This window comes from Neolamprologus multifasciatus, chromosome 17 (assembly GCF_963576455.1).
Source record: "Neolamprologus multifasciatus chromosome 17, fNeoMul1.2, whole genome shotgun sequence".
Classification (NCBI taxonomy): domain Eukaryota; kingdom Metazoa; phylum Chordata; class Actinopteri; order Cichliformes; family Cichlidae; genus Neolamprologus; species Neolamprologus multifasciatus.
In genome coordinates this window covers 28,140,164-28,165,793 of record NC_140455.1, presented here as the reverse complement: position 1 = coordinate 28,165,793, position 25,630 = coordinate 28,140,164, and the positions used below count along the sequence as shown (strand labels likewise).

The 25,630-nt window shown below is 41.3% G+C and overlaps 3 protein-coding genes across 8 annotated transcripts in view; 2 read left to right on the top strand and 1 right to left on the bottom strand.

The window, feature by feature from the left end:
• The window catches only part of cacna1c (calcium channel, voltage-dependent, L type, alpha 1C subunit), a 222,779-nt gene extending 217,322 nt beyond the window's left edge, over positions 1-5,457 (top strand). For all 3 annotated transcript variants that reach the window (XM_085137898.1, XM_085137899.1, XM_085137901.1), the window contains 6 exons: positions 75-202; positions 309-406; positions 529-625; positions 711-819; positions 902-1,070; positions 1,228-5,457. In XM_085137898.1, coding sequence (XP_084994024.1) covers positions 75-202; positions 309-406; positions 529-625; positions 711-819; positions 902-1,070; positions 1,228-1,746 — 1,120 coding nt within the window. In that variant the 3' untranslated portion in view covers positions 1,747-5,457. The remainder of the gene's footprint in view (positions 1-74; positions 203-308; positions 407-528; positions 626-710; positions 820-901; positions 1,071-1,227) is intronic.
• Positions 5,458-6,550: 1,093 nt separating this feature from the next.
• On the bottom strand, positions 6,551-17,903 carry LOC146499559 (uncharacterized). Of its 4 annotated transcripts, none has more exons than XM_085137917.1 (8): positions 17,704-17,903; positions 17,329-17,543; positions 16,469-16,579; positions 16,206-16,301; positions 15,867-15,974; positions 15,634-15,751; positions 15,355-15,555; positions 6,551-15,268 (listed from the first exon to the last, which is right to left on the bottom strand). In XM_085137917.1, exons 1-8 carry the CDS (start codon positions 17,750-17,752, stop codon positions 14,247-14,249), a joined length of 1,920 nt encoding a protein of 639 aa, XP_084994043.1. In that variant the 5' UTR covers positions 17,753-17,903; the 3' UTR covers positions 6,551-14,246. The 4 variants fall into 4 exon arrangements, with proteins under 4 accessions (XP_084994043.1, XP_084994042.1, XP_084994044.1 ...); XM_085137916.1 differs by having other exon boundaries at positions 15,867-15,977; positions 17,704-17,899; XM_085137918.1 differs by having other exon boundaries at positions 15,867-15,977; positions 17,734-17,896.
• Positions 17,904-18,223: 320 nt separating this feature from the next.
• Positions 18,224-24,808, top strand: tspan33a (tetraspanin 33a). The gene is made up of 8 exons (XM_085137928.1): positions 18,224-18,535; positions 20,261-20,318; positions 20,533-20,660; positions 20,955-21,029; positions 23,725-23,820; positions 23,909-24,037; positions 24,132-24,290; positions 24,375-24,808. Exons 1-8 carry the CDS (start codon positions 18,449-18,451, stop codon positions 24,474-24,476), a joined length of 834 nt encoding a protein of 277 aa, XP_084994054.1. The 5' UTR covers positions 18,224-18,448; the 3' UTR covers positions 24,477-24,808.
• The last annotated feature ends 822 nt before the right edge of the window (positions 24,809-25,630 follow it).

Genomic DNA, 25,630 nt, shown 5'->3' with positions numbered 1-25,630 from the left:
CACATTTATTCCCCAAGCCTTTAATATTTCACAACTTTTTTTCTTTATTTTATGCACTTGTGTGCTCTTGTTAGGCTGGTGTATCACGATGAGACTTGTAAGCAGTTGACTCCCATGGAGGAAGCGGAGGAAGTCGACGACAGAAGAGGAGGAGGAGGGTGGCAGTCTCCCAGGAGAGTCTTCCTCTGTCCCACTTCTCTGGGTGAGAAGACCCACTTTTTAAAAAAATCTTGCGCATAAATTGCGCCTGCTGTCATTTACGCATCTTTACGTGCTGCGTTTTTGCATATTTGTGGCATTGATGTCAGGGCGGAGATCGTCCTTCCATCTGGAGTGTCTCCGGAGACAGTCGAGGCCAGACGTCTCTCAGAAGACGGCTGTACCTCTACATCTTGTACATCATCAGGTAGCAGACGCCTACGTAATAGAGGCAAACACACAGAGTTACAGATGCACATAAAAAGATGTGCAAAGCAAACATAATCCTCCCGGCAGCTCCTCTCTAACTCTCTCCCTCTCCTCCTCCAGGCTCTGGCTGTAGCAGGGTTGAGTCCTCTGTTAAGACGGAGTCACTCACCGACCCTCTTCAGTCGGCTGTGCTCCACACCTCCAGCAAGTCCCACAGGTATACCAAGAATTTTGAATCACTTTCTGTCCTTGTCATATTAAATCAGTGAGAGAGTTCTAACTAATGTTTATACTTTCCTTAGCTCAATGCAGTGATGCCTCCTACCAGCGAGTTCCCTCTCTAAGGCTAGAGGGCTCCAACTCCCATGAAAAGCTCAATACCAGCTTGCCGTCTGTCAACTGTGGCCCATGGTAAGAAAATAAAGCTGCTCCAAAAACAGTTTAAGCACAAGTGATGTTTTTTACGTTTAAAACAAATCACTTCCCCTCCTAGGAACAATGACAGTAATGGGAATAGCCCGGTGCCCAGTCCTAGCCCCACCCCTAGCATGCCAGCGTCCAGTCAAAGGGCACCGAGGCCGGTGTCGCTCACTGTGCCGTCGCTGTTGGGGAAAGACTCCAGCTCGCTGTGTCACGGCAGCGCAGGCAGTCTAGTGGAGGCAGTGAGTATGAGTTATATGTAGCTGTATCTGTGTATAGGATGATGAAGGATATTCTCTACCTGTTATTTAGCATATATTCAACACCATACTGTAACACATGACACATTAAACCTTTCTCCTCTCTGTCCATCCCTCTTTTACTCTTCTCCCTGTCAAGGTCCTAATATCAGAGGGCTTGGGTCATTTTGCTCAGGACCCCTCGTTCATTGAGGCGACCAAAGCGGAGCTGGCTGATGCCTGCGACATGACCATCGAGGAGATGGAGCACGCCGCCAACAACATTCTCAACGGCACCTCGCCCACAAACGCCACATCCAGCACCTCCTCCACCTCTCAGCACAGCCCTAACGGCAACGTCCTCCCCTTCCACACAACAGCAACAGCAGCAGCAGCAGCATCAACGCACAGGGACCGAGTGGTCGGCTTGAGTCCTAGTGAAGGTGGGGGAGAAGCCACAGGAAGCAGAGGCTCCATACACGGCCCCTCCTCTATAGAGGAGCGGCAGGAGCTGCTAGCCAGAGAGAGAAGACAAGAAGAAGAGGAGGAGGAAGAAGAGGAGGAGGCAGGAGGGAGGGAAGAGGGGCACTACAGAGGCTCGCTTGTGATTGGAGGAGCACGACAGAGGAACAGCGGGCTGTTGGAGGACGAGGATATGGAGTGTGTGACAAGCTTATAGGAGTCAAGTTAATGGGTTCGATCGACGAACTGGCCCCTCTGACATCATCAGAGACTGATGCTTGTCAGGTGCTGCTTACAGCACCGTGGCTGGCTCTGTCTGTCCCCACCCTTCACATACACACACACACATACAAACACACTCTGTCGCTCTGGAGAGTGGCGGCCAGTGATGCAACCTTAAACACCTGGTTATGACTCTGTTAGTCTATGAGTTAGTATATGGATGGATGTTTGCTGTAAAAGCGATATACTCTACGAGCGTGTGCTTACGCGCGTTTGTCAGTGTGATCTAGGATTTTTTTCTATCTGTGCGCGCATGTGCGTGTGTTCTCCACACGTGTCTGAGTGTGTCTCTAAAGTGCCTCACAGTTTTATCATGTCCTCAAAGTGTTAAGCGCAGAAAAGTAGACACAAGCAAAAAAAAAAAAAGAAAAAAGACAAAGGGAAGTATGACTAAAGGAAGGTAGACAAGAAACAACACAGCCAGGAAGTCCTTCCTATGGTTCTCCTGCAGACAACATAGTGTGTTTAATGTTTTCATTTCCTACGCCTACTTTGTGTTGTTGTTGTTTGTCTGGCCGCCATGACACCAGGTAGGGGACAGCAGACCAGCTTTTGAAAGGGGTCAGTTTGGATTACAGTCTGACCACACCCACTTGAGGTCAAAGGTCAACTCCTCCTCTTTGGTTCACTGATGATGAAGCGCTGTATTGAGTAAAACAGGGATGAAAAAAAGCCCTGTTTGAAATCTCATTTCTCCTCCTCTTCCAAAGCTAAGGAACCATGGAGCACAGCCCTGCCAGCCTGGAGGTGGGATTGAGGTGACACACCACCTCCAGCCAATGGGGGGGGGAAGGATTTGAGGGATGGTCCAACAGCCCCAATAAGGCTGCAATAGGGATGGGGGGGCCCAGGCAGAGGAAGACACTCTCTGGCCAACAGGAAGCTAGCCAGCTCTTTTTATTTTTTTCCACCGCTGGTCAGGAAAACTCCAGCGAGAGACAAACTTGAATCGTCTGTCAACGTGATCTGGCTCCGCCTCCTCCACCGCTTTTCCTCGTTTGGCCACACCCACTCGCTGCCCCGAACAGGAGGAGCACTGGGTGGCTAAGCAGAGACAGCGAGCCCCCCCTTTCTGCCTCATACCTCGCCGTTCCTCACTCCTTCCTCCCTCCTCTTTGGTTACTTCACCATCCCTCTCCCTCCATCGCTGAGTCTTTTTGCTTTGTCAGCCCTCGGGGAGGCGTGCGTTTGTCGAACGGGGCAACAAAGATGGCGGGGTGCGCGGGAGAACGGGAGTGAGCGATTGAAATGAAAAACAGACTCTGCCGTCAATCAAAGACACTTCCTTCTCCAGGACCCTCCTCTTCCTCTCAGCGTGGAATCCTACTGGATTTGCTGCCACACACGATTTCTACAGACCACGCCCACTATGTATTTAACAGTTCAATATTGTGCAAAACTGGCTAGCCATGACTATTTTTGTTTTATATTCATGATGTTATTGGTTTAATTTATCCTTGATTTGTTTGCACAATCGGGGTGCTGGTCTTATAAATGTATTTTTGCTCGGTTTATTTTAGGAGAATTTTAAGAGGTTTTAAGTAACGAAGCAGGGCGTAGTGTTTGTGTGCGAGTGCATAACTATATTTGTGCGTGCGGATGTGTGTCTGCGTTTTAGTACAGGATGTATGAATGCGTGAGATAGAATGTGTATCTTTAAAAAAAATTGGGGAGGGGGGGGGTCTTTCTTTCTATCAGTATGCACCTTTTACAGATTGTATCTATTTATTTATTTATTTTTTTCCCAGAAGAGAAAAAATGTGTGCGTGTGTGTTTGAGTGATTTACTTGTGTATTCTAAAAGCTGATTTTAAGCCTAGACAGTAAATTAAGGTAGCATTACAAGTATGGTCTTGTTTGTTTGTATGTACGTGAGGGTGGGTGTGTGTGGGTACGTGTGTGTATGTGTGATAATGGGCCTCCTTAACACAGGGTTACCATGGACAGGCATGCTTCCAAAGCTTTGTGATTTCATTAGCAAGATTTTTACTTTTTAGCCAAGCTGCAGACTCAGAAGCTGCTCTGTCTTCAACAACTAGTTTTTGCATAACTTTTCTTTATTTCCCCACTCAGAGGTACTTAATTGTAAGGTCTCCAGCAAGGTCAGAGTGAATTATAGATCTTTCAGGCATTGCAATTTTTCCAGACGGTAAGAAGCCTTTTGGCAAGTTGCTGTTTTTCTTAATCATGGCGGTTGTTGCTCTGAATTTTAGAAGTCCCCTTATTCATAGCGGCACAGTGACAACTCGTAAAGGAACTCAGAGTGGGGGTGGTACCCCGCGTATCACACATTACACGACCATTTGAGTTTAAACTCCAAATTAACTTTTAGGGCTGGTGTACAGATGCTGCAAGACTTCTGAATCACACATCTTTATATGAGGCTCGTATCATAAAATGTATTTTTTTATCAGGGATGGTTTCAGAGATAAAACCGACTTCCTGTTTGTGATATTTATGATTTACTGGTAAAGACAGTTTTGCTGAAAAAATTAGCATACAAGCAGGAAATTTTACTGATAATTATAAGACGATGATAATTGTTTGGTTAATGTGATAAATTATTAGATAGAAATCACAAAGCTTACATTTTGGATGGAAATTGTATCCTAAGCTACTTTTTTTCTTTATAAGTAGCCTGAAATTTTTTGATGGATCGTTGTCTTTTTTAACTCGATCCTTGGGTATAGTTTGAATACACTGAAAGTACGACCACTGCAAGGTATTTCATTCAAGCCTCAGCATTTTACACAGGGCACAGGTCTCACTTCGGTACTGTACCGTCTCCAAAAGCATTCCTGACATCCAAAATTGGTACCAACTGCCACATGTATTATTATTATTTCTACAATTTAATAGTATTTAAAAGTGAAATCGATAAATATGCAGAATGTGTGCAGGTAAGAAATAAAAGGGGAACAGATTCATGAAATTCAGTCTTAAAAATTTCAGAATCAGAGAAACTTTATTAATCCAAGAGGGAAATTGAGTCCCAGAGGGACGAAGATGAAGCTTATTATCAGTTTTATTTTCCAAAAATTTAGCATCTTCCACCTACACTGTAAGTCCCTTGAATACAGGTTGCCAATGGCCTAGCAGATGGGTTCTCAACAAGGGAGAAATCTAATTGGTGTTAACAGCACTTTCAAAATGCAAAGTACACCAGGAGAATAGCAAAAGTCACCAAACAGTGCATCTTCATGTTTTGGTTATGACATTAATGAGTCGTTTTAAACCTAAATCACAAGTTTCTCTAGTTAATTCCAAGACAAATTCGAATACACTGCAAAAAGCCTTTGCCATTTCAAGTCATCAGCGATGTTGAACGACCACCTAGAGACACTCGTATGTCTTAACTTACGGCCAATCGTTTCTCTTTAATTTACCATTAAGGACTTACTGTCGAGCTCTAATTCCTTCATGTTAAGCAGAGCAGCTTTGTGGCAGGGAAGGGAGGTATGCATGGACACACTGCCATACACTGCGTCCTGTGCCAGTACCAGACTTCTGACATTATTATGCAAACTAAATGTGAATGTTGAGTATGTTTTAGTGGCAGTGATGATGTTGTTTTGTGGTTATGACACTGCAAACTCTGAAAAAGTCTGTTTTGTCAAAAGGAATTAACCCTCCTAACTTATCCCCCCCCCCAAAATCATTTGCCTTCATAAAAATACTGTCAACATTTCTTTCAATTATTGTAAAAGCACCTCTTAAAAAAATAATAATTTGCTGGCATAAGCTGACAGGACCGTTTGGTGGCTAGTTTTGCTATAAGCTGCAGATCTGGGTAAAGTCAAGAATGTTAATACCTGAAAAGTAGCACCAATCTTTGTTCAGTTCGTCAAGCTGAAGTTTAGTTAGCCCTGAGTTTAAAAGTCAATGGTTCCAGCTGTTCTGCTGCAGTGGAGCCATCAGCTTTTTACTATGACTATTACTATTTTATCAGCTAGTATATCAACAGCCATGAATGTGGAAACCAGTAATGAATGACAGTATTGGATAGGAACATTTCCACAAGGTTGCACAACATATTATAAACAGTCCAGGACCATCTCCAGCTGATAAATAATGAATTAATGTACTTAGACTACATTCACTTTACTTTTGTGTTCCTTATAAATTTTAGCATATAGATAAATACACAAAGCAACCCTGCAAATCAGAAGTACCACCCAGGCTTGGTGAGTGTGATTTCAGAATTAAGAGAGCTGTGGTGCCCCCGTGTGGAGTGGAGCAGCATTGCCATTTTTATGTCCCACATAGAATAGCACGAGACGTTGTGTTGCAGCGTAACGGTATGAGTGGGTGTAATCCTGCAACCCACAAGATATGCAAAAACAATGCAATAACTATGACTGTATACAAGGATCCTGAAGTAAATATGTTTGTGAACGTGAAGAAAAAAACAACAACACAGTATCATGAAGCTGTATTATTTTCTGTTTGTTATGTTTTTAAGTCACCTTGGTGGTTTCCATGCCAGAAAACCTAACATACTTGAAATCAGGTACATTGCAGTGAGGTATAGTGCAGGTGTATTTATTTTTCATTCTCGTCGCAGGGTGTAGGTCGAGCCTGTTCTTTTTTTGTTGTTGTTGTTTTTGACGCAGTGACCTGAAGGTCAGTGTTTTCCTCGTGAATTAACAAGCAGTCAGTGGAGACGCAACAAAAGCGACTGACCATATTTCCCCAGGTTCCTACTTTCTGACTGTATCTTTTTATGTTGCTTATTTCCCCTTTTTGTTTTTGTTTTTAAGAATTAAGCTTCTTGGGTGTAAACATTGCATGAGGTTCACGTGTTGACATTTGAGCGTTCCGGGTTTTGCAGTTGTTTTGTTTGATTCAGGTTAAATATGACTATTTAGTGTACATAAAATGATTAAAAGCAGTATTTCTTCTTCAGAACTGACTGGACAGCGGTTGAAGAGTCCACGGAAGGTGATTTTGCATATCTTGTGTCTTATGTGCTTTTAGTTTATTTTCCTGGTGCATAACCCTGAGGAGGACAACGAGATGATATTTAAGAACAGATAAATGATAAAGTTTAATATTTTTCCTCTTGAATTCAGTAAATAAGGCTTTGTGTTGCCACATTACTTTTAAATTGATTACTGGGACAGACTTTGATTTAAATCCAGGTTGAGGACAGACAGGCAGGAGTTACACAGCATATATTCAAATGTTTCTACTCTATAGGATGATGACATTTTTACTATTCAGTGCCAGTCACAAATAATTTACTAGGCTTTTATCATGCTGCAGGTCATATAAACGCTCATCATTATGAGTAAAATTGCATTCTGTATTGGTCAAATGTTTGTGTTTCAGCTCAAATGGAAAATAATCTTATACAAAACCTGCAAACAAATCTACTATAAAGACTGGCGTGTAGCTGTGCTGTAAACAGTCAGTGTGTAATATGGTATTGGTACCAACCTGCAGTGAGGGCCCCTTTGAACAGAGCTGACTGATTATCAGGAAAAGCTCAGGTATAATCATTTGCTTTGATGGGGACCTAATATGCTTTTTCATATTTCTGTCAGCTATATACTGTTACAATATCCTCATATTTAAAGCTTCAAATAGCGTATGTACGAGTATTCCGTGTGAGCCAAAAGCTCAAACTTCTGACTGATCTAAATATTTTTTTGAGATGTTGGCTCTACATAAATATACATATGCATAAATTATCCCAAAATGGTCATTTCGGGCACATATCTTTGACTATGAGCACAAAAGCTCTGCCCGCCTGTGCTTCGAACCTTAGAAATTTGCCTTAAAGGAAGTTGAAACATCTAAAGTTGCTTGTTTCAACTCATTTCACTTGTATTTATATAGTGCTTAATCACAGCAGCAGCCACATCAAAGATGTATCTTCTAAAATGAAAGGTAAATGACCCCTGAGCAAGCACTTGGCGATAGTAGGAAGGAAAAACTCCCTTTCAACAGGAAGAAACCTCAGATAATAGATGAACAGAGAGGCTGCACTAAAGTGCAGTGTAAAGTAAATAAGATTATTTTAAAACGTAAATCATGCTAAGCTACTCTGGTAACATCTGAGAATAAGAAAAACAATATTAAGCAAGCATAATGGATCCCCTTAAGTCATGGCTCATTTCAGTTTGTGGTAAACGTGCGTCTGTGAAGCTCTTATCATTTATTAGCCACATCTTCCACCTTGAATTCACTACGTGTGAGGGGGTCTTTTTATATACTTGTGCTCTCTTTTCCCACATAGACAGATGACAGCGGGTTTATCAGGCTGATAAGCTGTAGCCGTCCTGGATCTCCACCTGCAGCCAGTTAAACTGTAAACAAAGCCCCTCTGCCACAAAAGGGTGCAGTTCAAATGGAAGTAATTTCCTCAAGTGAAAGCAGAGCTGGAGAGGGGAACGGCTTAGTCCCTGACAGATGGGTGACAATCTATTCAGCGGTCGACGACAATGGGAAGACGTGGGCGTTTGGCCTGAGAATGTTGAACGCAGAGATTATTTCATCATGTTTGGATTTCTGGAGGGTGATCTGACATGGTGGATTATACAATACATTTAAGTAATGTTTTATGTGCATAGGGATATAAAATATTGGTCCTATATAAATGATGATATCTTTTGTCTCACCACTAGCCAATGATTGTATATTTTTATATACCATATATAGCAAAAATATTTATGAACATATGATATTTAATCGCCAGAATGTTAGATTAAGGAACAGGAAGGGCACTTCTATATAGGCTTGCTGACAAGAGGTCAGTATGAATTCCCACTTTAATGTATTTTTTAAGCAAAAGGAAGCAGCGGGAAATAAGGAAGCATCGAAGAAGAAAACTGAATGTTTAAGCTATGGACGTTTATGGATGTTTCATAGTAGACCGTGGGGCTTTTCAACTTATTGCCCACATTATGAGCTGTTGAGGAAGATTCAGAAAGGTTGCTTCACAATCAGCTATACCACAGGAAAGCAATCCATCGCCTCTGCTTGTGACTCCAAAATTAAAAGGCTCAAGACCCCAACTTTAAGCAGCAGACAGATCCTAATCCTGACATGCTTTTGCTCGTGTTTGTTTTTGTGTTTTGGCCAGAGGTCTGAAACGTCCTACCAGCAACCTGTACGTGCAGGTCAGAGTCTGGTTATTACTCCTACTGTAGCACTGAGAGACGTGTCTCTCTTCAAGTAGTCCTACATCAGCAAAACATATACACACTGTACATTTTTAAAAGACTTAACCAAAAATGGCACCTACCAAGGACTAGATATCTTTATGGGGGGGGAGGGTTTGAGCCGTTTAAATCGTGTAGCCTCTTTTCTTTTTCTTCTTTTACTTCCAAAAAAGATATTGGAGGACTTGATCTACATGTGTGTGTAGAGTCATTTATTCATCTGCGTTGTGTGCAGAGCAGGAAGTCAAGAAGTTTTGCGCCTGGTGAACTAATTCGATAAGATCTTTTGTCTGCATTTACAGTAAAAGCTCCAGACTCCAGTGCAGCAATTTGACCGTTTATTTCAAAGAAAGCAAAATGAATTCAGGTTGGTTTTCCCATATTTATTCACCAACAATGTTATCTGTTGGATTTAGCCTGGAAATACAAACATGGTCACTGCTTCATGAAATCTTGACACTGAGGAGCCACAAAAGGATGACAAGACTGATTTTTATCGTTACGGAGAAAAGCTGCTGTACATTGAGAAATTTTTAATCTGTTCAGTATTTAAAAAAATGAAAATAAACCAACAAAAAAAATAGCATTTTACACACTTTTTAGAAGTATTAGAGTTGTGTGTTTATCCTTAACTTTGCCAGTTCGGAGAGTGTGAGGCTGGAGAGCAGAAGTCTTGTAATCTTTCCCCGTGTCGGTCACTCAGATCTCCTCACGTGGATCTACCATTGTTGCAGCAGATGCATATTATATTTTCTTGTAAATCAAAGCGTTTGTTGATCACTGTTTGATGCCGACAAAGATATTTTAAGATGACTATTTTGAATATAAATTGTATTTTATTTTCCAGGTACAATTAGAATAGCCAGCTGTCGTAGGAGTAGAATTAAAATCATCAAGAGAATCACCTCAGATGTTTTTTTGACTTCGATGCTAATGAACGCTTTGGGAAAGAAGGCAGAAATGGAAAGCGGGAACATATTGTTACATGCAACTTTGTACTGCATGTCTTGTATTTTAGATATTAAATAATAGGAATATTATAGCTATATTATATGATATTAAATGACTGTTAGGGGCAGGTTGTTGCAACTTGTGGGATGGATGAAAGAATCTGGTTTTCTTTAAAGAAACATCCTTATCAAGTTTCAGGTGCCATGCTGTGAGTTTATTTATTTAAAAAAGAGAGAGAGAGAGACTGATTCTGTGTGAAGATTTACGTTCATCTGTTTGTTGCTCGTGCAAAGACGTGATCTTATGAAGAAACATCACAGGTCGGTAAGGAAATGCAGTGGGGCAGAGGTGCATTTCATTCATTCCTTGATGGACTAAATGCGATCAAGGACACGCAGCCTGTTTAAAACTACAAATTTGGGTTACATGATCATTACACGTTGTATTTAATCTGTTGGGATCAATGAAATCAATACATCTTCAAAGTAGAAGTGATTGATTTAGCTTTAAGTAAGTGATCGCTGCTGAATTTCATAGCCAGCTCTTTGCATATTAAGCAGCACTCGCACATAGCAGCACCCAAACAGCTGATTTTATTCATTTTTTCCCCTCATAGCACCACGTTAAGTCATCAGATATTGGTGGCGACTTTTTTCCAGGGTTGCTAAGCTCTTAGCTGAACCTGATAGATGAAATTTGCTTTCCCAGTGGGTTTAGGAATAATGTATAGACTAGAATTCACTCATCGTATAGCGGCACCTACAACAGCACCTTTTATGTGAATATTTAGTATGACTGTTTTGTCAGGACCTCAAAGACCTTGTGTGTTATCCCCCATTCATTCCAAATCACAGAGAGCCCTGCCTGGCACTCAGTTTTGACACTAAGATTGAGTCTTTCCGTAGCAGCAAACGCGACTCTCTTTGGGATATTACTTCAGAGGTGTGGCAGCAGCTTTACAATGCAGACTTGACTGTCAGCGGTTCTGGTTTTGGAACAGCTTTCACCTCATTAGAACCACGAATGTCTCCGCCTGTATCTGCTTCTCCACTCTTCATTTTACAGACAAGAGCTACTTCACATCGCATCGCAGATGAGAATTATTTCTCCAATCACCCCGTGAATGTAGGATACAGTTATATGCTCTTACTCACGCCTGAGGAGTCACTTTATATTTGTAGATTTTCCTTCTACGTAGCCATTAATGGAAGAGAGATGTTCTGACCAGCACAGACATAAAAGGCCTCAGTTGAGTTAGAAACATAGAGGTCTTGTATCTGTTTGCGCGTGTGCAGATGCAGCTTTAAATAGATGAGTGGGCCCATTTGAGAGCATCACGAGTGTTTTCTTCCATTACTGATGATGCAGGAGCATCTCTTTAAGCAAAGAAGGCACTTCCCTGCTTTTGGCCAGCTTGATTTAGTTGCAAGAGAACCGCAGCTCTACGTACAGCACAGTCTTTATCTTCTTTCTGTTCCTCATTTATATATCAGGGCTATGATGCTCTGTATGATCTTACGTGTACGTCACTACTCATGCAAAGTGTTAAAGGGCCATTAACAGGACTGAGCTGTTTTTTTTTCTTCTTCTCTGTCAGAGAGACATCTGTTGTCAATCCTTGAGTTTATTTTTTTGGAGAGAGGTGATCACACAAAGACCAATTCCTTGTAATATTAGTAGTGACGCTACTGTTAAATGTAGTATTTAATAACAGCACTATTTACGATCAGAAAAATGAACTAGAGTGTGTTATTGTGCTTGGTAGCTTCGGAGGCAGATGGCCATTTTTTTTCCTTTTCTTTTTTTTGTAACTGAATTCTTTAACGTAAGCCACTCCCCCTCGACTGTGCGAGGAATTTCATTTGTTCTGAGGTTGCTAAGTGACATGATCTCATGATTGACACAACCTTTTTATTTTTTCTTCCTCTCGTTCTGCTTTTTTTTTTTCTAAAAGAGAGATCTTGATTTTTTTTTTCTCCTTCATTTCATTTTAGATTTTAGAAAGGGAAAGAATACAAATGAAATAAATCAGAATATTAATTCAATCACTTTTTCTACTCCTATTTTCAATAAAAAGTGAAAGAAAAAAACAAACAAAAAGTTGATTTGTAAATAAGTAATGTACAGTTTGTATCTGTAACTTGTCAGTCTGTCATTGGTGACAGAGTCTGTCTTGCTTATAACGCACGCTACAAGTAAATAAAAAAGGAAAAAGTATATTTAGACTGTATGGTCCCTTGAAAGCAAGTTTTAAATTAATATCTGATGTATATTCCTGTAACATTGCATTTTTATCTGAGGAATGATGTTATTAAAAAATTGCAAATAAATTGCATTTCCTACAGTGGTGTGTGTTTTTCACAGGTCTCTATCCTCACATGTTCCTCAATAGGCTAACTCTGACATGACCCAAGTGCCGTGAATGCAATATGGTAAAACTATCAAAGGTCCTGAAAAGCTATCCGGTCGTTAAGTGATGACGTGACGGATCCTACTTCCGGGCCTATAGTAGTCTGCGTTTAATATGGCTTTTGTGTTGTTAACATGTTTAATGTTTTGTATTCTCTTCTATTTAATCTCAAAAAGCTCCTAAAACAGTCAGTGATCACTGTTGACCTCCCTCGGCTTTTATTACCGCTAATCATTTATTTAAGCTCAGTTTTTAAAACCTTAGGATGTAACTACAGCCCAGCCCATGCAGCAGTATATGAATGACTAACCTCGTATTGTGGATGGATTGTCTCAGTTGTTCTCCTGGCTGAAGTTTAGTCCTTTTACAGCATCCTGCCATGCGATTACATTTGTTCCTGACCACCGAGAACACTCACGTTAACTTTTATCGAGGAAAAAAAGTTAGCTTGTTTATATTATGCTAACATAGCTGTGTCGCTAGCGGTCACGTAGCACATCATTATATACCAGCTAGCCAAACTTCAGTAACCCTACAAACGTCACTGCTGTTTAGTTTTCTGTCTTCATTTATGTTGGAAGTGATAACAGAGCTGTACATTTGAATTTGTTTCCAAAACCCCACAGTCAGGACATGCTATATTGTATTTAGATAGAAGCTAGCGAGCTAACTTCCTGCTAACTTCTAACTGCGTTAAATGTCATAAATTCCGTTTTCATGGATGCCTGGATGTTAAACTCAATTGTTACACCTGGTAGAGCAGAACGCTGATCATTTTATTAAAGATGAAAGACTTTAGACAGTTTTTCACCTCTCAGTAATGCCATAGTGATCGTTTGATATATGGACCCGCAGCAGAGTTTAGGCCCAGACACGGCTAGTGACGTCAGACTTTACTACCGGATTGTGTGGACCAGCTATTTTACAAAGAACAAGAGGGTCTCATACAAAACAAGACACTACTGAGTTCCTTCTAAGAATTGTGTGGGCTTTTGCTCTCTAAGCATGTCCAACTTTGGAAGAAAACGTGTTCACTAAGTTTCCAGATGCCTACGTTTGTAAAGGACTCTGTGGATCAGTCCTGACTCCTTCCAAAGTTTGAATGCAGAAGGTGTCATTGAGGGAGAGGTGATGTACCTGATTTGCAGAAACTTTAAGGTGAATGCTGGGAGGACATTTCTTGGCTTCTTCATTGTAACAAATAAATGTTAATCACTTCACCTGGCGGCAGTGAGGTGATCCTGCACAGTAAGACAATGCCAAAGAAACAACTGAAACTTGAAATGACACTCAGGCGCTAACGGATGTGTAGATTGCACCGGTTTTCTCTGACGTTTCGGGTTGTGTCCTACAGAGTTTTGGTTCCCCTGCTGAAAAAAACCCCCACCTTCCACAAGTCAGAATTTAAAGTTGTTGAAACATTGTTCGAGTGAATACGTCTAAATTTTGAGAAAACCCCCAAATTTTAAGATAATTACATTTTTGACAAGAATGCCAAAAAAAATTCAGTGGCACAAGAACATTCATAGGATTCAGCTCAAAGGGAAGGCTGCAGGTTTCTTAAACAGGGATGAAGTTAGAATAGTTCTACAGAGAGCTGAAAAGTGAAAGTGTTGCATATTTAACCAGCAATCCACCCAGAAAGCTTCATCATCAGATTTTCTACACTACAATGTGAGCAAGTGTAATGGTGTGTGAAACTAAAATGAAATTGACATCGCTGATGGTAAGCATATGCTCAAGTGCACTTTAATGCCTGCCAAATACACTGAAGAAAACAAAGCTTATACTTCCAGCGATTGCATGGTTAATGCTTCCCACACTTATTTCTTCGTACAGAAGGTAGTTCATTCAGGAATTCCAGTTTGAAATAAACTTGTTTGACTGACAATAAAATAAGAACTGCAAACTACATGTGGGGTTTATGAGTGGCAAGGTGTCTTTTCAGATTCCCCTGCTGCGAGAATTCTCTCTCGCAGTTTGGACACTTGAATGGTTTCACCCCATTGTGGCTGAGTGTGTGTCTCTTTAGGCAGTTTAACGTAATGAAACGCTTGGGGCATTCAGAGCACAGGTATGGGCGCTCCCCTGTATGAGAGCGCATGTGGACATTTAGGTGACTTTTGCTGGAGAAACCCTTCCCACACTGGACGCAGGTGTAGGGCGTCTCCCCCGTGTGAGACCGAGTGTGCAGCAGCAGCTCGCCCGAAGACAAAAAGGATTTCCCGCAAGTGGTGCAGAGGTAGTTTTTCTCCCCTCTGTGCATCTGCATGTGTCTCGTGATGCCAGCTTTGCTGAACCATTTCCCGCAGATGTTGCACAAGTTGGTGGGACCGTTGTGCAGGCGTTCATGCTGCTTGAGTGAATACCTGCACAGGAATCCCTTGTTGCACTGGTTACAGATGAATATTCGTCCTCTCTTATGAAGCCTCTGGTGCTGATAAAAGCCTGATGGGCTGGTGAATCCCTTCTCGCACTGGCTGCAGCGGTAGGGGAAGCTGTGGAGCTTCATGTGAGCCTTCAATTGATTTGGATGTTCAAAGAACTTTTCACACATCAGACATTTGGTTTCTTTCTCTGTGAAGTTTTTGTTCACAGGTCGCGTGCTCAGAAACCTTCTGTCTTCCTGCTTGGGCTCTTTCCAGCTACGCTTTTCCTTATTTTCTACATTGTCATTTTTCTGCTTGCATTCCCAGTTTTTAGCCACACTTTTTGGTTCGGTTTTCCTCCGTTTCTCTGAGTCACCTTTTAGTTGATTTTTCACAGCATTCTGACTTTTCTGACGTATCTTCTTCCTGACTTTTTTCCCAGAAAAGTTTGTGTGAATAGAAGCGGTTATCTGGTGCTCACTCTGGATGTGCTCCTGGACTTTTCTCTTTATGCGATGTGTGAATGAGCACTGAGGGCAGATGAATAAACAAGAGAAAGGACCTGAAAACAGTACAAAGCACAGCAAGTCAGAGAGATAAGACTAACTGATTCAAGAGTAATATTGGTCTCCTACTTTTTTTTCTGACCTGGTTTCTTTTTTGGCAGCCAATCATTTGCCGTGACATCAAAGCTTTGACTTGATTCTTCTTCTAAGCCCTCCAGTGATGGTGTTTGTTCTTCACTGTCATGATCTTCCTGACTATAAGCCTCAGTGAACCTCTCTGCGACAGTTTGAGAAGGGAGGGCTAGTGTGGACAAAATGACATCGTCCTCACTGCTTGACCGTGCTGTCAGAGAAGAAAGCCCGATATATTACACATTACTCACTCATTTATAATACTTCATTAAAAAGAAAAGGTTCTCACCTGAACTTAGAGTCCCCGTCTGTCTGTGATGATGCAGCAGGGTCTTCAAACTGAAGGGTTCAGACAGATGGAGTCCAATTTCTTCTGATACAGGTGTTTCATTGAGCCAAGCTGCTGTCTGAGATGGAAAGAAAAGACCACAGAAATGCAGGTTGTAAGAGAACAAAAAATCTTAGAGGTTACAAATTTTGATCTCGCGCTGCAAAGTTACTTTTGTAGTACTGCTGGAGTACCTGCTGCAGGTCTGGTACTGGCAGCAGCTCTTCAAGTCTGGACAGGAAGACGGACACAAGCTGCTGGATCCTTTGGTTATAGACGGAGCCGTAGTTGGCAGGAAAAACCTCCTAAAGAAATCATATCTGAACTATAGGTTCATCTACTTGATGAGAAGCATAGATTATAGATTATACATTTAATACAACATGTAAATTATGGTACCATGTGCAGAAAATGAGAAAAACAGATTGTGGCTACCTTGTGACTGATAAGTTAGAACCATATGAGCCACTGATTGTAGCTAAATCAGAGGCGTCAAAACTTATGACTTGTGAATTTTTCAGAAACCAACTTACCTGAAAAAAGAACTCCTTCTCAAAAGGAACATTCAAAATGTTCTGAACCAGGCTAGCAAAGTTGCTGTATGATGTCTTCAATATATCAGAACTGGCCTGTCAAAAAGAAGACACACAATACAGGAAAAATGTTCTATTTTCTGTATTTTTAATCTATCTTTTAGGCAAAAGCTCATTGTTTGCCTAATTTTTTGTTTGCTTGCTTGTTTGTCTTTTTAAATTTGGTGATGAAACAGCTCTGAATTGTCTTTAAAAACACCCACCATCTCCTGATTAGAGCTCAGCTCAACACTGCAGGTGTGGATTTTATCTAGTTGACTCTGGATCATCTGCAGGTTGGATACACCATCACCTCGACACAGCTCAAGAACCAGCTACAAAAAAAAGAAGATCACGACACACCGTGAAAAAAATGACTGCTACTATGAACAGAAGCACAATATTTAGGCGTGTAATAACAAGCAACACAAAACACTTCAACTTCGAAAGCCACAAAAATGTAATGAATGAAATTATGAATAACGGAACTCAATATTAGACAAAAATAAGCTGAATAAATAACCTAAATAAAAAAAACTTTCAGGGCATGACCCGATAGCTGGACATTCTCCTTCAGGATTTGCTAGAATAAAGCAGAATTCATGGTTCCACCAATTATAGCAAGTCATCCTGTCCTGAAACAACAAAGTAGCTTCAGACTGTCATACTACCACTTCCATGTTTTACTGTTGGTATGATGTTTTTTTGTTGTTGTTGTTTTTTCTTTCAAAAAATGCTGTGTTACTTTTATCCCAGATGTAACAAGACTGTTTTGCAACCACCTGGATGAGTTGTCGATGTAATCTTGGAGCACCTTTGGTAGGTTGGCCACACCTGGGAACGTTCACCACTGTTCCAAGTAGTTCAATTAACTACCAAAGCCTTTTAAATGTGGTTAACAACAATATTCAAAACCTACCATATATATTATTACTTAAACATGCACTAGCACATTAAGGTGAAGGCAGGAAAAAGACCCTCTGAGGGGCCACATAGATAAGTACTACATTAGTATAGGTTATTAATTTCTCATCTCAGCTTCACTGACATTAAAATGTATTTACAGTTGGGACTAATCCCTTACCCTTGCTCTCAGGCCCAGGATGAGCTGAGCCTTCTGGGTGGGACTGAGCAGCTCTGGGACCATCTCTGTTGCCAAACTGATGAAGTCCGCCAGTTTGTCATACTGCATCACTCTGAGCTGCTGCGCTACCTGCCACACGAAGGCAGACATGAGTCTCACTGGAGGGACAAGGAGACGCAGAGAGGCTGGAGGAAGAACACGGTCTGCCGAAGACACTGGAAACAAAGGTTTTGGAGTGAAAGCACCACATAATTTAACTAGAAACTGCAATTAACAGGTTACAGCTATACGAATAGAGAGAATTAGCAACGTTAGCTTAACAGCCTAATTGTTTTAAGAAGTCTTCTCTGAGCTAAAGAAAATAAATAAACCTACTAGCAAACAAACGCGCAACATCGCACAAACCTTCGTTTTTCCACGCCATTTTCGTATTTTATATATTTCTATAAAATTGACTGAGTATTACTTCTGCAGACATCCTAATAAACACGGAAATAACCTCTAGGTAAAGCGGATGTTATAACGATATCGTGCCTTCAAAATAAAAGCAGACAGCGAGAGGACAGTTTTAGCTCAAATGTGGTTCACGTTTACTTTTTTCTAATAGACTAGAAAAGAAAAAAACTCATATTATTTTCCATATTCTATTTTTTTTTGCCCTTTTTTGTCTCTAGTGTTGCATTCATACATGTTTACCTACAATTGGGGTTTTATTTTTGTACTTATTGATAATGTAACCGTTGTTTCCAATTAATAAAATCCCAACTCAGTCTTTTAAATCAGTGCTTGGACCCTGTTAATATCAGGGGACATTTAGTGCCCCAGGTTGTATGATCTGTTGTGGAAAAACAAAACAAAACAAAAACACACACACAAAAAAAAAAAAAAAAAACACAGTGGAGAAAAAATGGGAACACCCAGTTTTTACACACCCAGCTACTATCAACCAGGGTCGGCGGGCAGCTGGGAACTCGTTACCTTACTGTTATGTGTGAGAATGTCAGCAAATCAGTCGTCGTCATCATGCTGAGAGGTGTTCGGTTTAACCTTAGGAAACACCTTTCCCCAGCTTTTGGCTCTTTTTGCGCGCAAACTTGAATAAAGACGCTCACCTGTCGCCATGGCACGAACAAGCAGAGACGAGGAGTTTACTTATGTCAGCCCAGCTGTGAAGTACCTGCTGTTCATATTTAATTTTATATTTTGGGTAAGTAATCGCGCGCTATTATAAAAGCATTGACTGACTGATCTCAGCGTGTGGTGACCTTCATTTTAGGAACTCTGTGTGCTGGTTAATCATTTGTCTTTGGAGCTTCCAGGGGACATTTGAATAACAAATAGTTCAAAGACGTTTATGCTGTGATTTCAGTTATGCCAACCATGTAAGGCATCACTTCCTTGTCAGCGGCCAGCAGCACACTTTGCTGCTTTGTTTCACTTAGTTGTTCTTTAACTTTGGTGTTCAGAGTGAAACTGAGGGAAAGAGTAGAAGGGAGAAGGAAGTATGGGTCTCACTCACAAAGGCATACACATCAAACAAATACACCAGGTGTTCTCAGCTCAGTGTTTAAACATTGACTAAGTTTTATTCTCACTTTGAAAATCAGGATTGGATTTGGTCACCTCAGTCAGTGCAGTGGTTTGTTTCAGCCACCAGAAAAGGTTTTTCCCAGTTTCACTGATTTACTTTTTTGTTACATACTCAATGCCAAGCAAACTTTCAGGGTCAATGTGCTGATGGGGCCACACATTTGTTTAATGTCCCCACCTCACATCTGTTTCTTGACAGAGGTTGTCCCCTGCTCCAGGTTGTACAGGTGGTGATACACCTCTATTTCAACAAATGACTGAATAACATCATTCAAATTAAAATTCCGCAAATTATGTAAAACTGCGAAGCTCAGAAGGTGGGTTGTAAACAAAACATTCCCATCAGTGGGTTGCGGTGTCAGGTGACCGTGGGCCAGAACTTAAGGAGATTTCTTACAGCATTTTTAGAGTTGATCTCTTGTTGCAGATTTAACCAGCTGAGGTTTAGATCCATGTGAGGAGACTAACCCTTTTCAGGAAAATTAGAATGCTTAAACCAAGATCTGACATGAAGTTTTAGTGTTTTTCTTATGTCCTTGCTCAGTGTTTGTAGAAGTGTTTCCTTTATATTTGTAATTGTTTCATTTTTTGCATGTTTTGTTTTTGTGCATAAGTGTGTCAGCAGTATTGAGGCAGTGCTCGTGTACAAACAGGATAAGTCTGTGTAAAAACTTGTATGGAATGTGTTGTCATTTCTGCTCCCTCCAGCTACAGTGAGTCTTGTAGTGCACACCGCTTCTTTTCATGGGAATTACGGACTCGTTTGCAGACATGAATTACCTTCCTAACATCACCCCTGGGTTTTTTTTTCCTTTTTTCCCTTTGACTGTGAAACTAAACCCTTCCAAAAAGACAAACCTGACCTCTCTCTCCCACCACATTAAGGCGCAGTGTCTGCAGTAACTCGATCTATGTCATTCAGGCTGGGAAGAGTATTTACTATTATTCTATTGAGACTGTGAAAGCAGTGCAGAGTGAAAGAGCCTTTATTTTTTTTAATGAAGTCTGCAGGTTGCTGTAGGTTAATATAGTCAGATTAAAGCAGAGAGACTGTAAGAATCTCCTAGTTTTAACAACCAATTGTTGGTGATGAAGTCTTGCAGTTTAACACTGATTCAGAGTGAATGTTTCTGGAAAATCATCAGTGCAGCCTTATCGGTGACTCATGTAGTGTAGAGTGTTCTGGAAAGATGATGACGCACCCTGTGCAAGCAGAAACATAAAATAAATATTTCTTCATATTCCCCTCGAGTGCTTATTACACTTCACTTCTAATTTTTTTTAATTGCCCCAAGTATAAAGAAATCTTGGGTAATCTTTTTTTCTATGTGTTTGTTCTCAGATAATTTCTCTGGTGTTGGTGCTAGTCGGAGTGTATGCCCGCATAGTGAAACACGCAGGTAAAACAATTCTCTATTTATGAAGCATACAGTCTTTTTTAATAACACAGTGGGAGTCCCATCACATATAGGTAGAGTGCTTTTGTTTCTGTAAGGCTTTGTTAGTCCACTTTTTCACTAAAAACATACTTGAAAATGCAGTTTCTGAATTCCCAACCTGCCCTCTCTGTCTGTGTTATCCTTTGAGTGTCTTCTCTCTCCTGTTCTGCTTTAGAAACGGCGCTCGCATGTCTCGCTGTGGACCCTGCTGTAATGCTGTTGATCGTGGGGGTCCTCATGTTCATTATCACCTTCTGCGGTTGTGTGGGGTCCCTCCGAGAAAACCTCTGCCTCTTGCAAACAGTGAGGAAGAAGAATTTAATGGATTTTAAAGTTTATATTACATCTTTAAGGGTCCAGCTGCACAATGTTTTAAGATCACTGGTTATATTTGTGCTATCTATGCCAAGCAAACAGGTTACACTAGGAAACCATTAAAATATTTTGCTTCTAGAGTTCACTAGTTGTTCTCTGCTTTCTTGCTTAATCTGCACTTTTTTTTTTACAAGTGAGGCGCTCATAAGCAACAGCTTCATGGAGACACAGGAGGAGGTTTAAATTACAATGTGGTAACGACGGCTTTTTCCCTCCTCCCAGTTCTGTATCTGTCTGATCGTGATCTTCATCCTGCAGCTGACTGCTGGTGTCCTGGGCTTCATCTTTTCAGATAAGGTAATTGAACAATATGGACTGTTCTATCAATCAGAAAAATGTAAACACAAATATATTTCAGTTCTCTGTATTCTCAACTCTTTCAAAACTTAAATAGGTTTCTTTTGTTGCTCATTCTGTAATAAATAACTTTGGGTGTAATAGTCTTTTGGGGGGCTCTTTATCATTTGATGATTTTTATACAGTTTTGCTTTATGTTTATACAGAATATCAGCACTAGTCATATGAGAGGTTATACAGTAGCTTCACATTAATATAAAACCTTGAAAGGCACGCTCCAAACTGGTGCTTAAGACTACTTTTTTTGCCTATTAATGATGTTGCAAATTATATTAATTTTCTTTTAATTAAAAAAAAAAAACCCAACAAACAAACAACAACAACAAATAAAGGTCATTTTAGCTCATCGCTAGTTGGTTGCTGTGCAACATGATTATATAATATATTGTATCGTGTATAACTAAGCTTTTGTGGATATAAATTTGACGTGATTGTCGTGAAATAAAAATCTATTGCTTTAAAAACAGGCCATTATTTCCCATTGCTAGGAAGATGCTTAGTTACCTAAATGAAGTTTTTGGATAGAAAGGAGATGTTATTGTTGTAAGATTTAAATGGGTTTTTTTTTAAATTTTATCTCACAACTTAGACATTCACATTACTCACACTCTCATAACACATACATATAGGATCTTGGGGGTGGGCACGCTACACGGACTCCAAATTACCATCAGGGTGTACACCTCACCCCTGGCGTCGTTGCCTACCTCTCAATTTTAAATACACGTAGACATTGAGGGCTATCAGGAGGGGCTATGCGCTTACCTGCTGCTCTCTGGCAGGTAGCTCCATATCCACCTGGGTTTTAAATGCACCTTAGAACACACATGCATCAACACTACATATGAGCGGGCGGAGGGAGGTTTGGAGTCTTCTCACACCCCCGTTCTCTGCGGCCTGCTGGAGCGGGGGGGCTGGGAGGAGGAGTTGGCCGTCCGACTAGGGTCTGGAATGTGGGGCCTCCCTGCTGCTGCGGAGTCGGGGCGGTCTGCATCTCCCCACCGCAGGGAAAAGGGTAACACCACCTGGGTCTGGGTGCAGTTTCCCCCTCCAGGGGCAAGGGTACCTAGACCCGGTTCTTAGAGTACGCTTGGGGAGTGTGATTGTGTGTACAGTGTATCTCTATGTCTGTCTCCACGTTGGGTGAGTGTTGAGTAATTGCATATGAGAGCATGAGGGTGGGAATGGATGTTTGTATCTGTGTGTGCCTGTATGTCTGTGTCCATATGTCAGGTCGGGTATCAGACGCCACCTCTCTGGGGACATCTCAGGCCCTCCAAGGTAAGGAGGCCTATCTCCCCCCACCACTTCCCCTGCCAGTGGCAGACGCCCTCAGACATCGGTGCGTTGGTGGGTCTTTGTGTCCGGGGATGGGCGTCCAGGTACACACCGGCTCACTCCTTGGTGGCTGCTTATCGGGGCCTGGAGCCTGGGGCTCGCTCGGGCCACTTCGGGGGTGGGGTGCCCTCAGCCTCTCGGCCTGGGGCTCGGTCACTCTGGCGCAGCTGGTGCTGGCGGAGCTCACGGGCACGTCACTGCAACCCCCCCCTGGCTTCTGCTCCATGGCTGCTGAGTGACCCCTCATCTGGGACTCTCCTCAGCTCCTTCTGGGATAGTGGCGCAGCTGCCCCTCTGTTGGTCTTCCTTGGTCTCTTGTGTTCTGGGGGCCTCTGGATATCTGGAGTTTTGATCTCCTCCATACCAGCTTCATGCCCTGGAGGACGGGAATGTGGCTCCCCACACCCTCTAACAGATCATTACATGTAGGAACCTTTTAAAAACAAGCGCGTTCATGCTCACAGGTGTACACACGGGTGCTCACACACACAAACTACACTCTTTTTGGCTCCTACCTTAAGGCACACTGTGCGCTGTCGATCTTACGTGCTGCACAATAATGTTTAACACTTAGTATTTACTGTTATATTCCCATAGATCATCATGATGTTGTTTATCCCTTGTTAAATGCTTGTTTTCTTTTTTCTTTCTCAACAGGTGATCCAGGTGATTGATATATGTATTTTTGTCTGCTTATTTTGTTGGTGTTTGTTTTTTGCCCTTTATTCCCATCCCTCTTCTCCGCTGTTTTTTTTCCCTCTTTCTTTCTCCCTTTTCTTTTCCTCATTCAAGTCTGTCCCGTATCTAGCAAGTGAAAATAAAAAATAAAATAAACAATAAAAGGTGAATCAAATGGACCATTACGGCAAGGCTGGGATGGTCCATTTGGTAAAGTAAATAATCCGTTGGGCATCTTTCTTCGCCTTTAGACAATAATTCTGATGGCAAAAGAACCAAACAGACAGGAAAAAAAAAAAGAAAGAAGAAAGATTTAAATATAGGATGATTTTAAAAAGGTTTAGGTTGCTAGGCAACATGATGACGTTACAAAATCTGACGGAGATGAAACTCTTCAAGGCCCTAACATGTACATGTGTGCCACGTTTGGTTGCTCCAAACTGCTGATCTTGTCAGAGTTGGCAGCCAACAAAGCAAACAAACACACACAGGGAGAGAGGTTGTGTATTATAAGATGAGAGCGCCCTCTGCTGCACTTTGTCCATATTATCCTAGATTTATTTCATTGTTTTATTTACTTTTTTTTATCCATAAAATACTTTTTCATTTTTCTTTCAAGGCAAGAGGTAAAGTGACCGAGGTGATCAACAATGCCATTGTCCACTACAGAAATGATATTGATCTGCAAAACCTTATTGATTTTGGTCAGGAAGAGGTAAGGATTTAACCTGAAGGCGGAATTGTTGGGGTGATGGCAGCCTTTAGGTGGCTACTCCATCTTCTGATCTCTTCTGTCTCATCAGTTTGACTGCTGTGGTGCTTTGAGGTACTTGGACTGGTCACAGAACATGTATTTCAACTGCAGCAAGGACAACCCCAGCCGAGAACGCTGCTCTGTCCCCTTTTCCTGCTGTATCTTAAGAAATGACACGGTGAACTTGCTTTTAAGAATATGCTGATACTGATTTTTGTGGTTCATTTTTGTTGTTTTTCATGTGTTTTAACTGTGTGCTCGTTTGCGGGCAGGTAATCAACACCATGTGCGGTCACAACATTCAGGAATTGAATTACATCGAGGCTGGAAACCGCATTCACACCAATGGCTGCATAGACAAAATAGTTGATTGGATCCACAGCAACCTGTTCTTACTAGGAGGCATTGCGCTGGGACTGGCTATACCACAGGTAGAGGATTACATACCAACACTGACACAGCTTCTAATAGAAGAGACACATGTTGAACCTTCTGTCATGTTTTCTGGTTTGCAGCTGGCTGGAATGCTTTTGTCTCAGATTCTGATGAACCAGATCAAAGACCAGATCACGCTGCAGAACTACAGCCAGAAACACAGCTCTGACCCGTGGAGCTGATCCAGGAGACACCAAAGTCTGATGAGGAGAACAAGAAGCATGTAGACACCAGCATAATCGGGGTTGATTGGTAGAACTAAACCAATAGAGTCCTTTGAGCCTGTTATGATTCTTGGACAAAGGACACACGGACAGACCAAATACTGAATTTTGAAAGGGTTACTTTAAAAGCAAACTTTATACACAAGCAAGGGCAGAAGGTATATTTGGTGCTCAGGATGTTACGTTTTAGTGAGGAGATGCAGTCGAAAATATCTACAAGCATTAAATCTTTTTTATTTTGTGTTATTTTATTACAAAAGTAAAAAAAAAAAAATTTTAAAAAGCAAAAAGCATAATTTTAACATCAGTAAGGTGGCTCTGATTTTTTCAATGTGCTGAAATTACTGTAAATCACATATTGTTTAATGTCATCCTTTAGAACTGTGTCTGTCACTCAAGTTCAGCATACTTAAAATATGTCTTGAGACAAGGCCTAGACAATGCATACAGACCATTTTGTGAATAGTTTCTTCCTCTTTCGCAAGCTTGTATTACCTCAATGCTCCAGAACCTCCCCCACTCCAAACCCTTGCGCTTCCTCCGAACATGTTACAAAGTTAAAGCAATAACATACAGTATGATAAACAGGTTTCGTTCGACAAAAACCGCAAGCAAATGTTTACACTGCTGCTCTGACCTTTCATAATCATGCTGCCATGTTGGCCTGCTCTATTGTTCTGCCAAGACCTCACACTGCACATGATGTCATCGCCTCCTTTCATTTTGGCCAGCTGACTGCCTGCATGGCTGTGGAGACGCGGGATTTTCTTGTAGGGTGTATATTGAAATACATTGCCATTGCAAATAAATGTTTGCCAAACCACACAGTTCATATTCTTGTGTTTGGACTGAACTAGTTTAAATTCTGAATCCTTCTTGCACTTTATTTTAAAACTAAAATATAGAAGAATTCTTTTAAAAAGAGGAAAACAAATTTCTGGAGTGCTGTTGAATCACCCTCTTGAAGTAGTTATTTGTACGGGCCAGTTTGTACTTTGTGACCCGTCACTGTGCAGACTGACCTCCCCTGACTGAGGGGGGAAAATATTTATTGACTTTGAAAACAAAGCAAAGTCTGGTTCTATTGAAATGTTTCTGTCAGGATTAGCTTC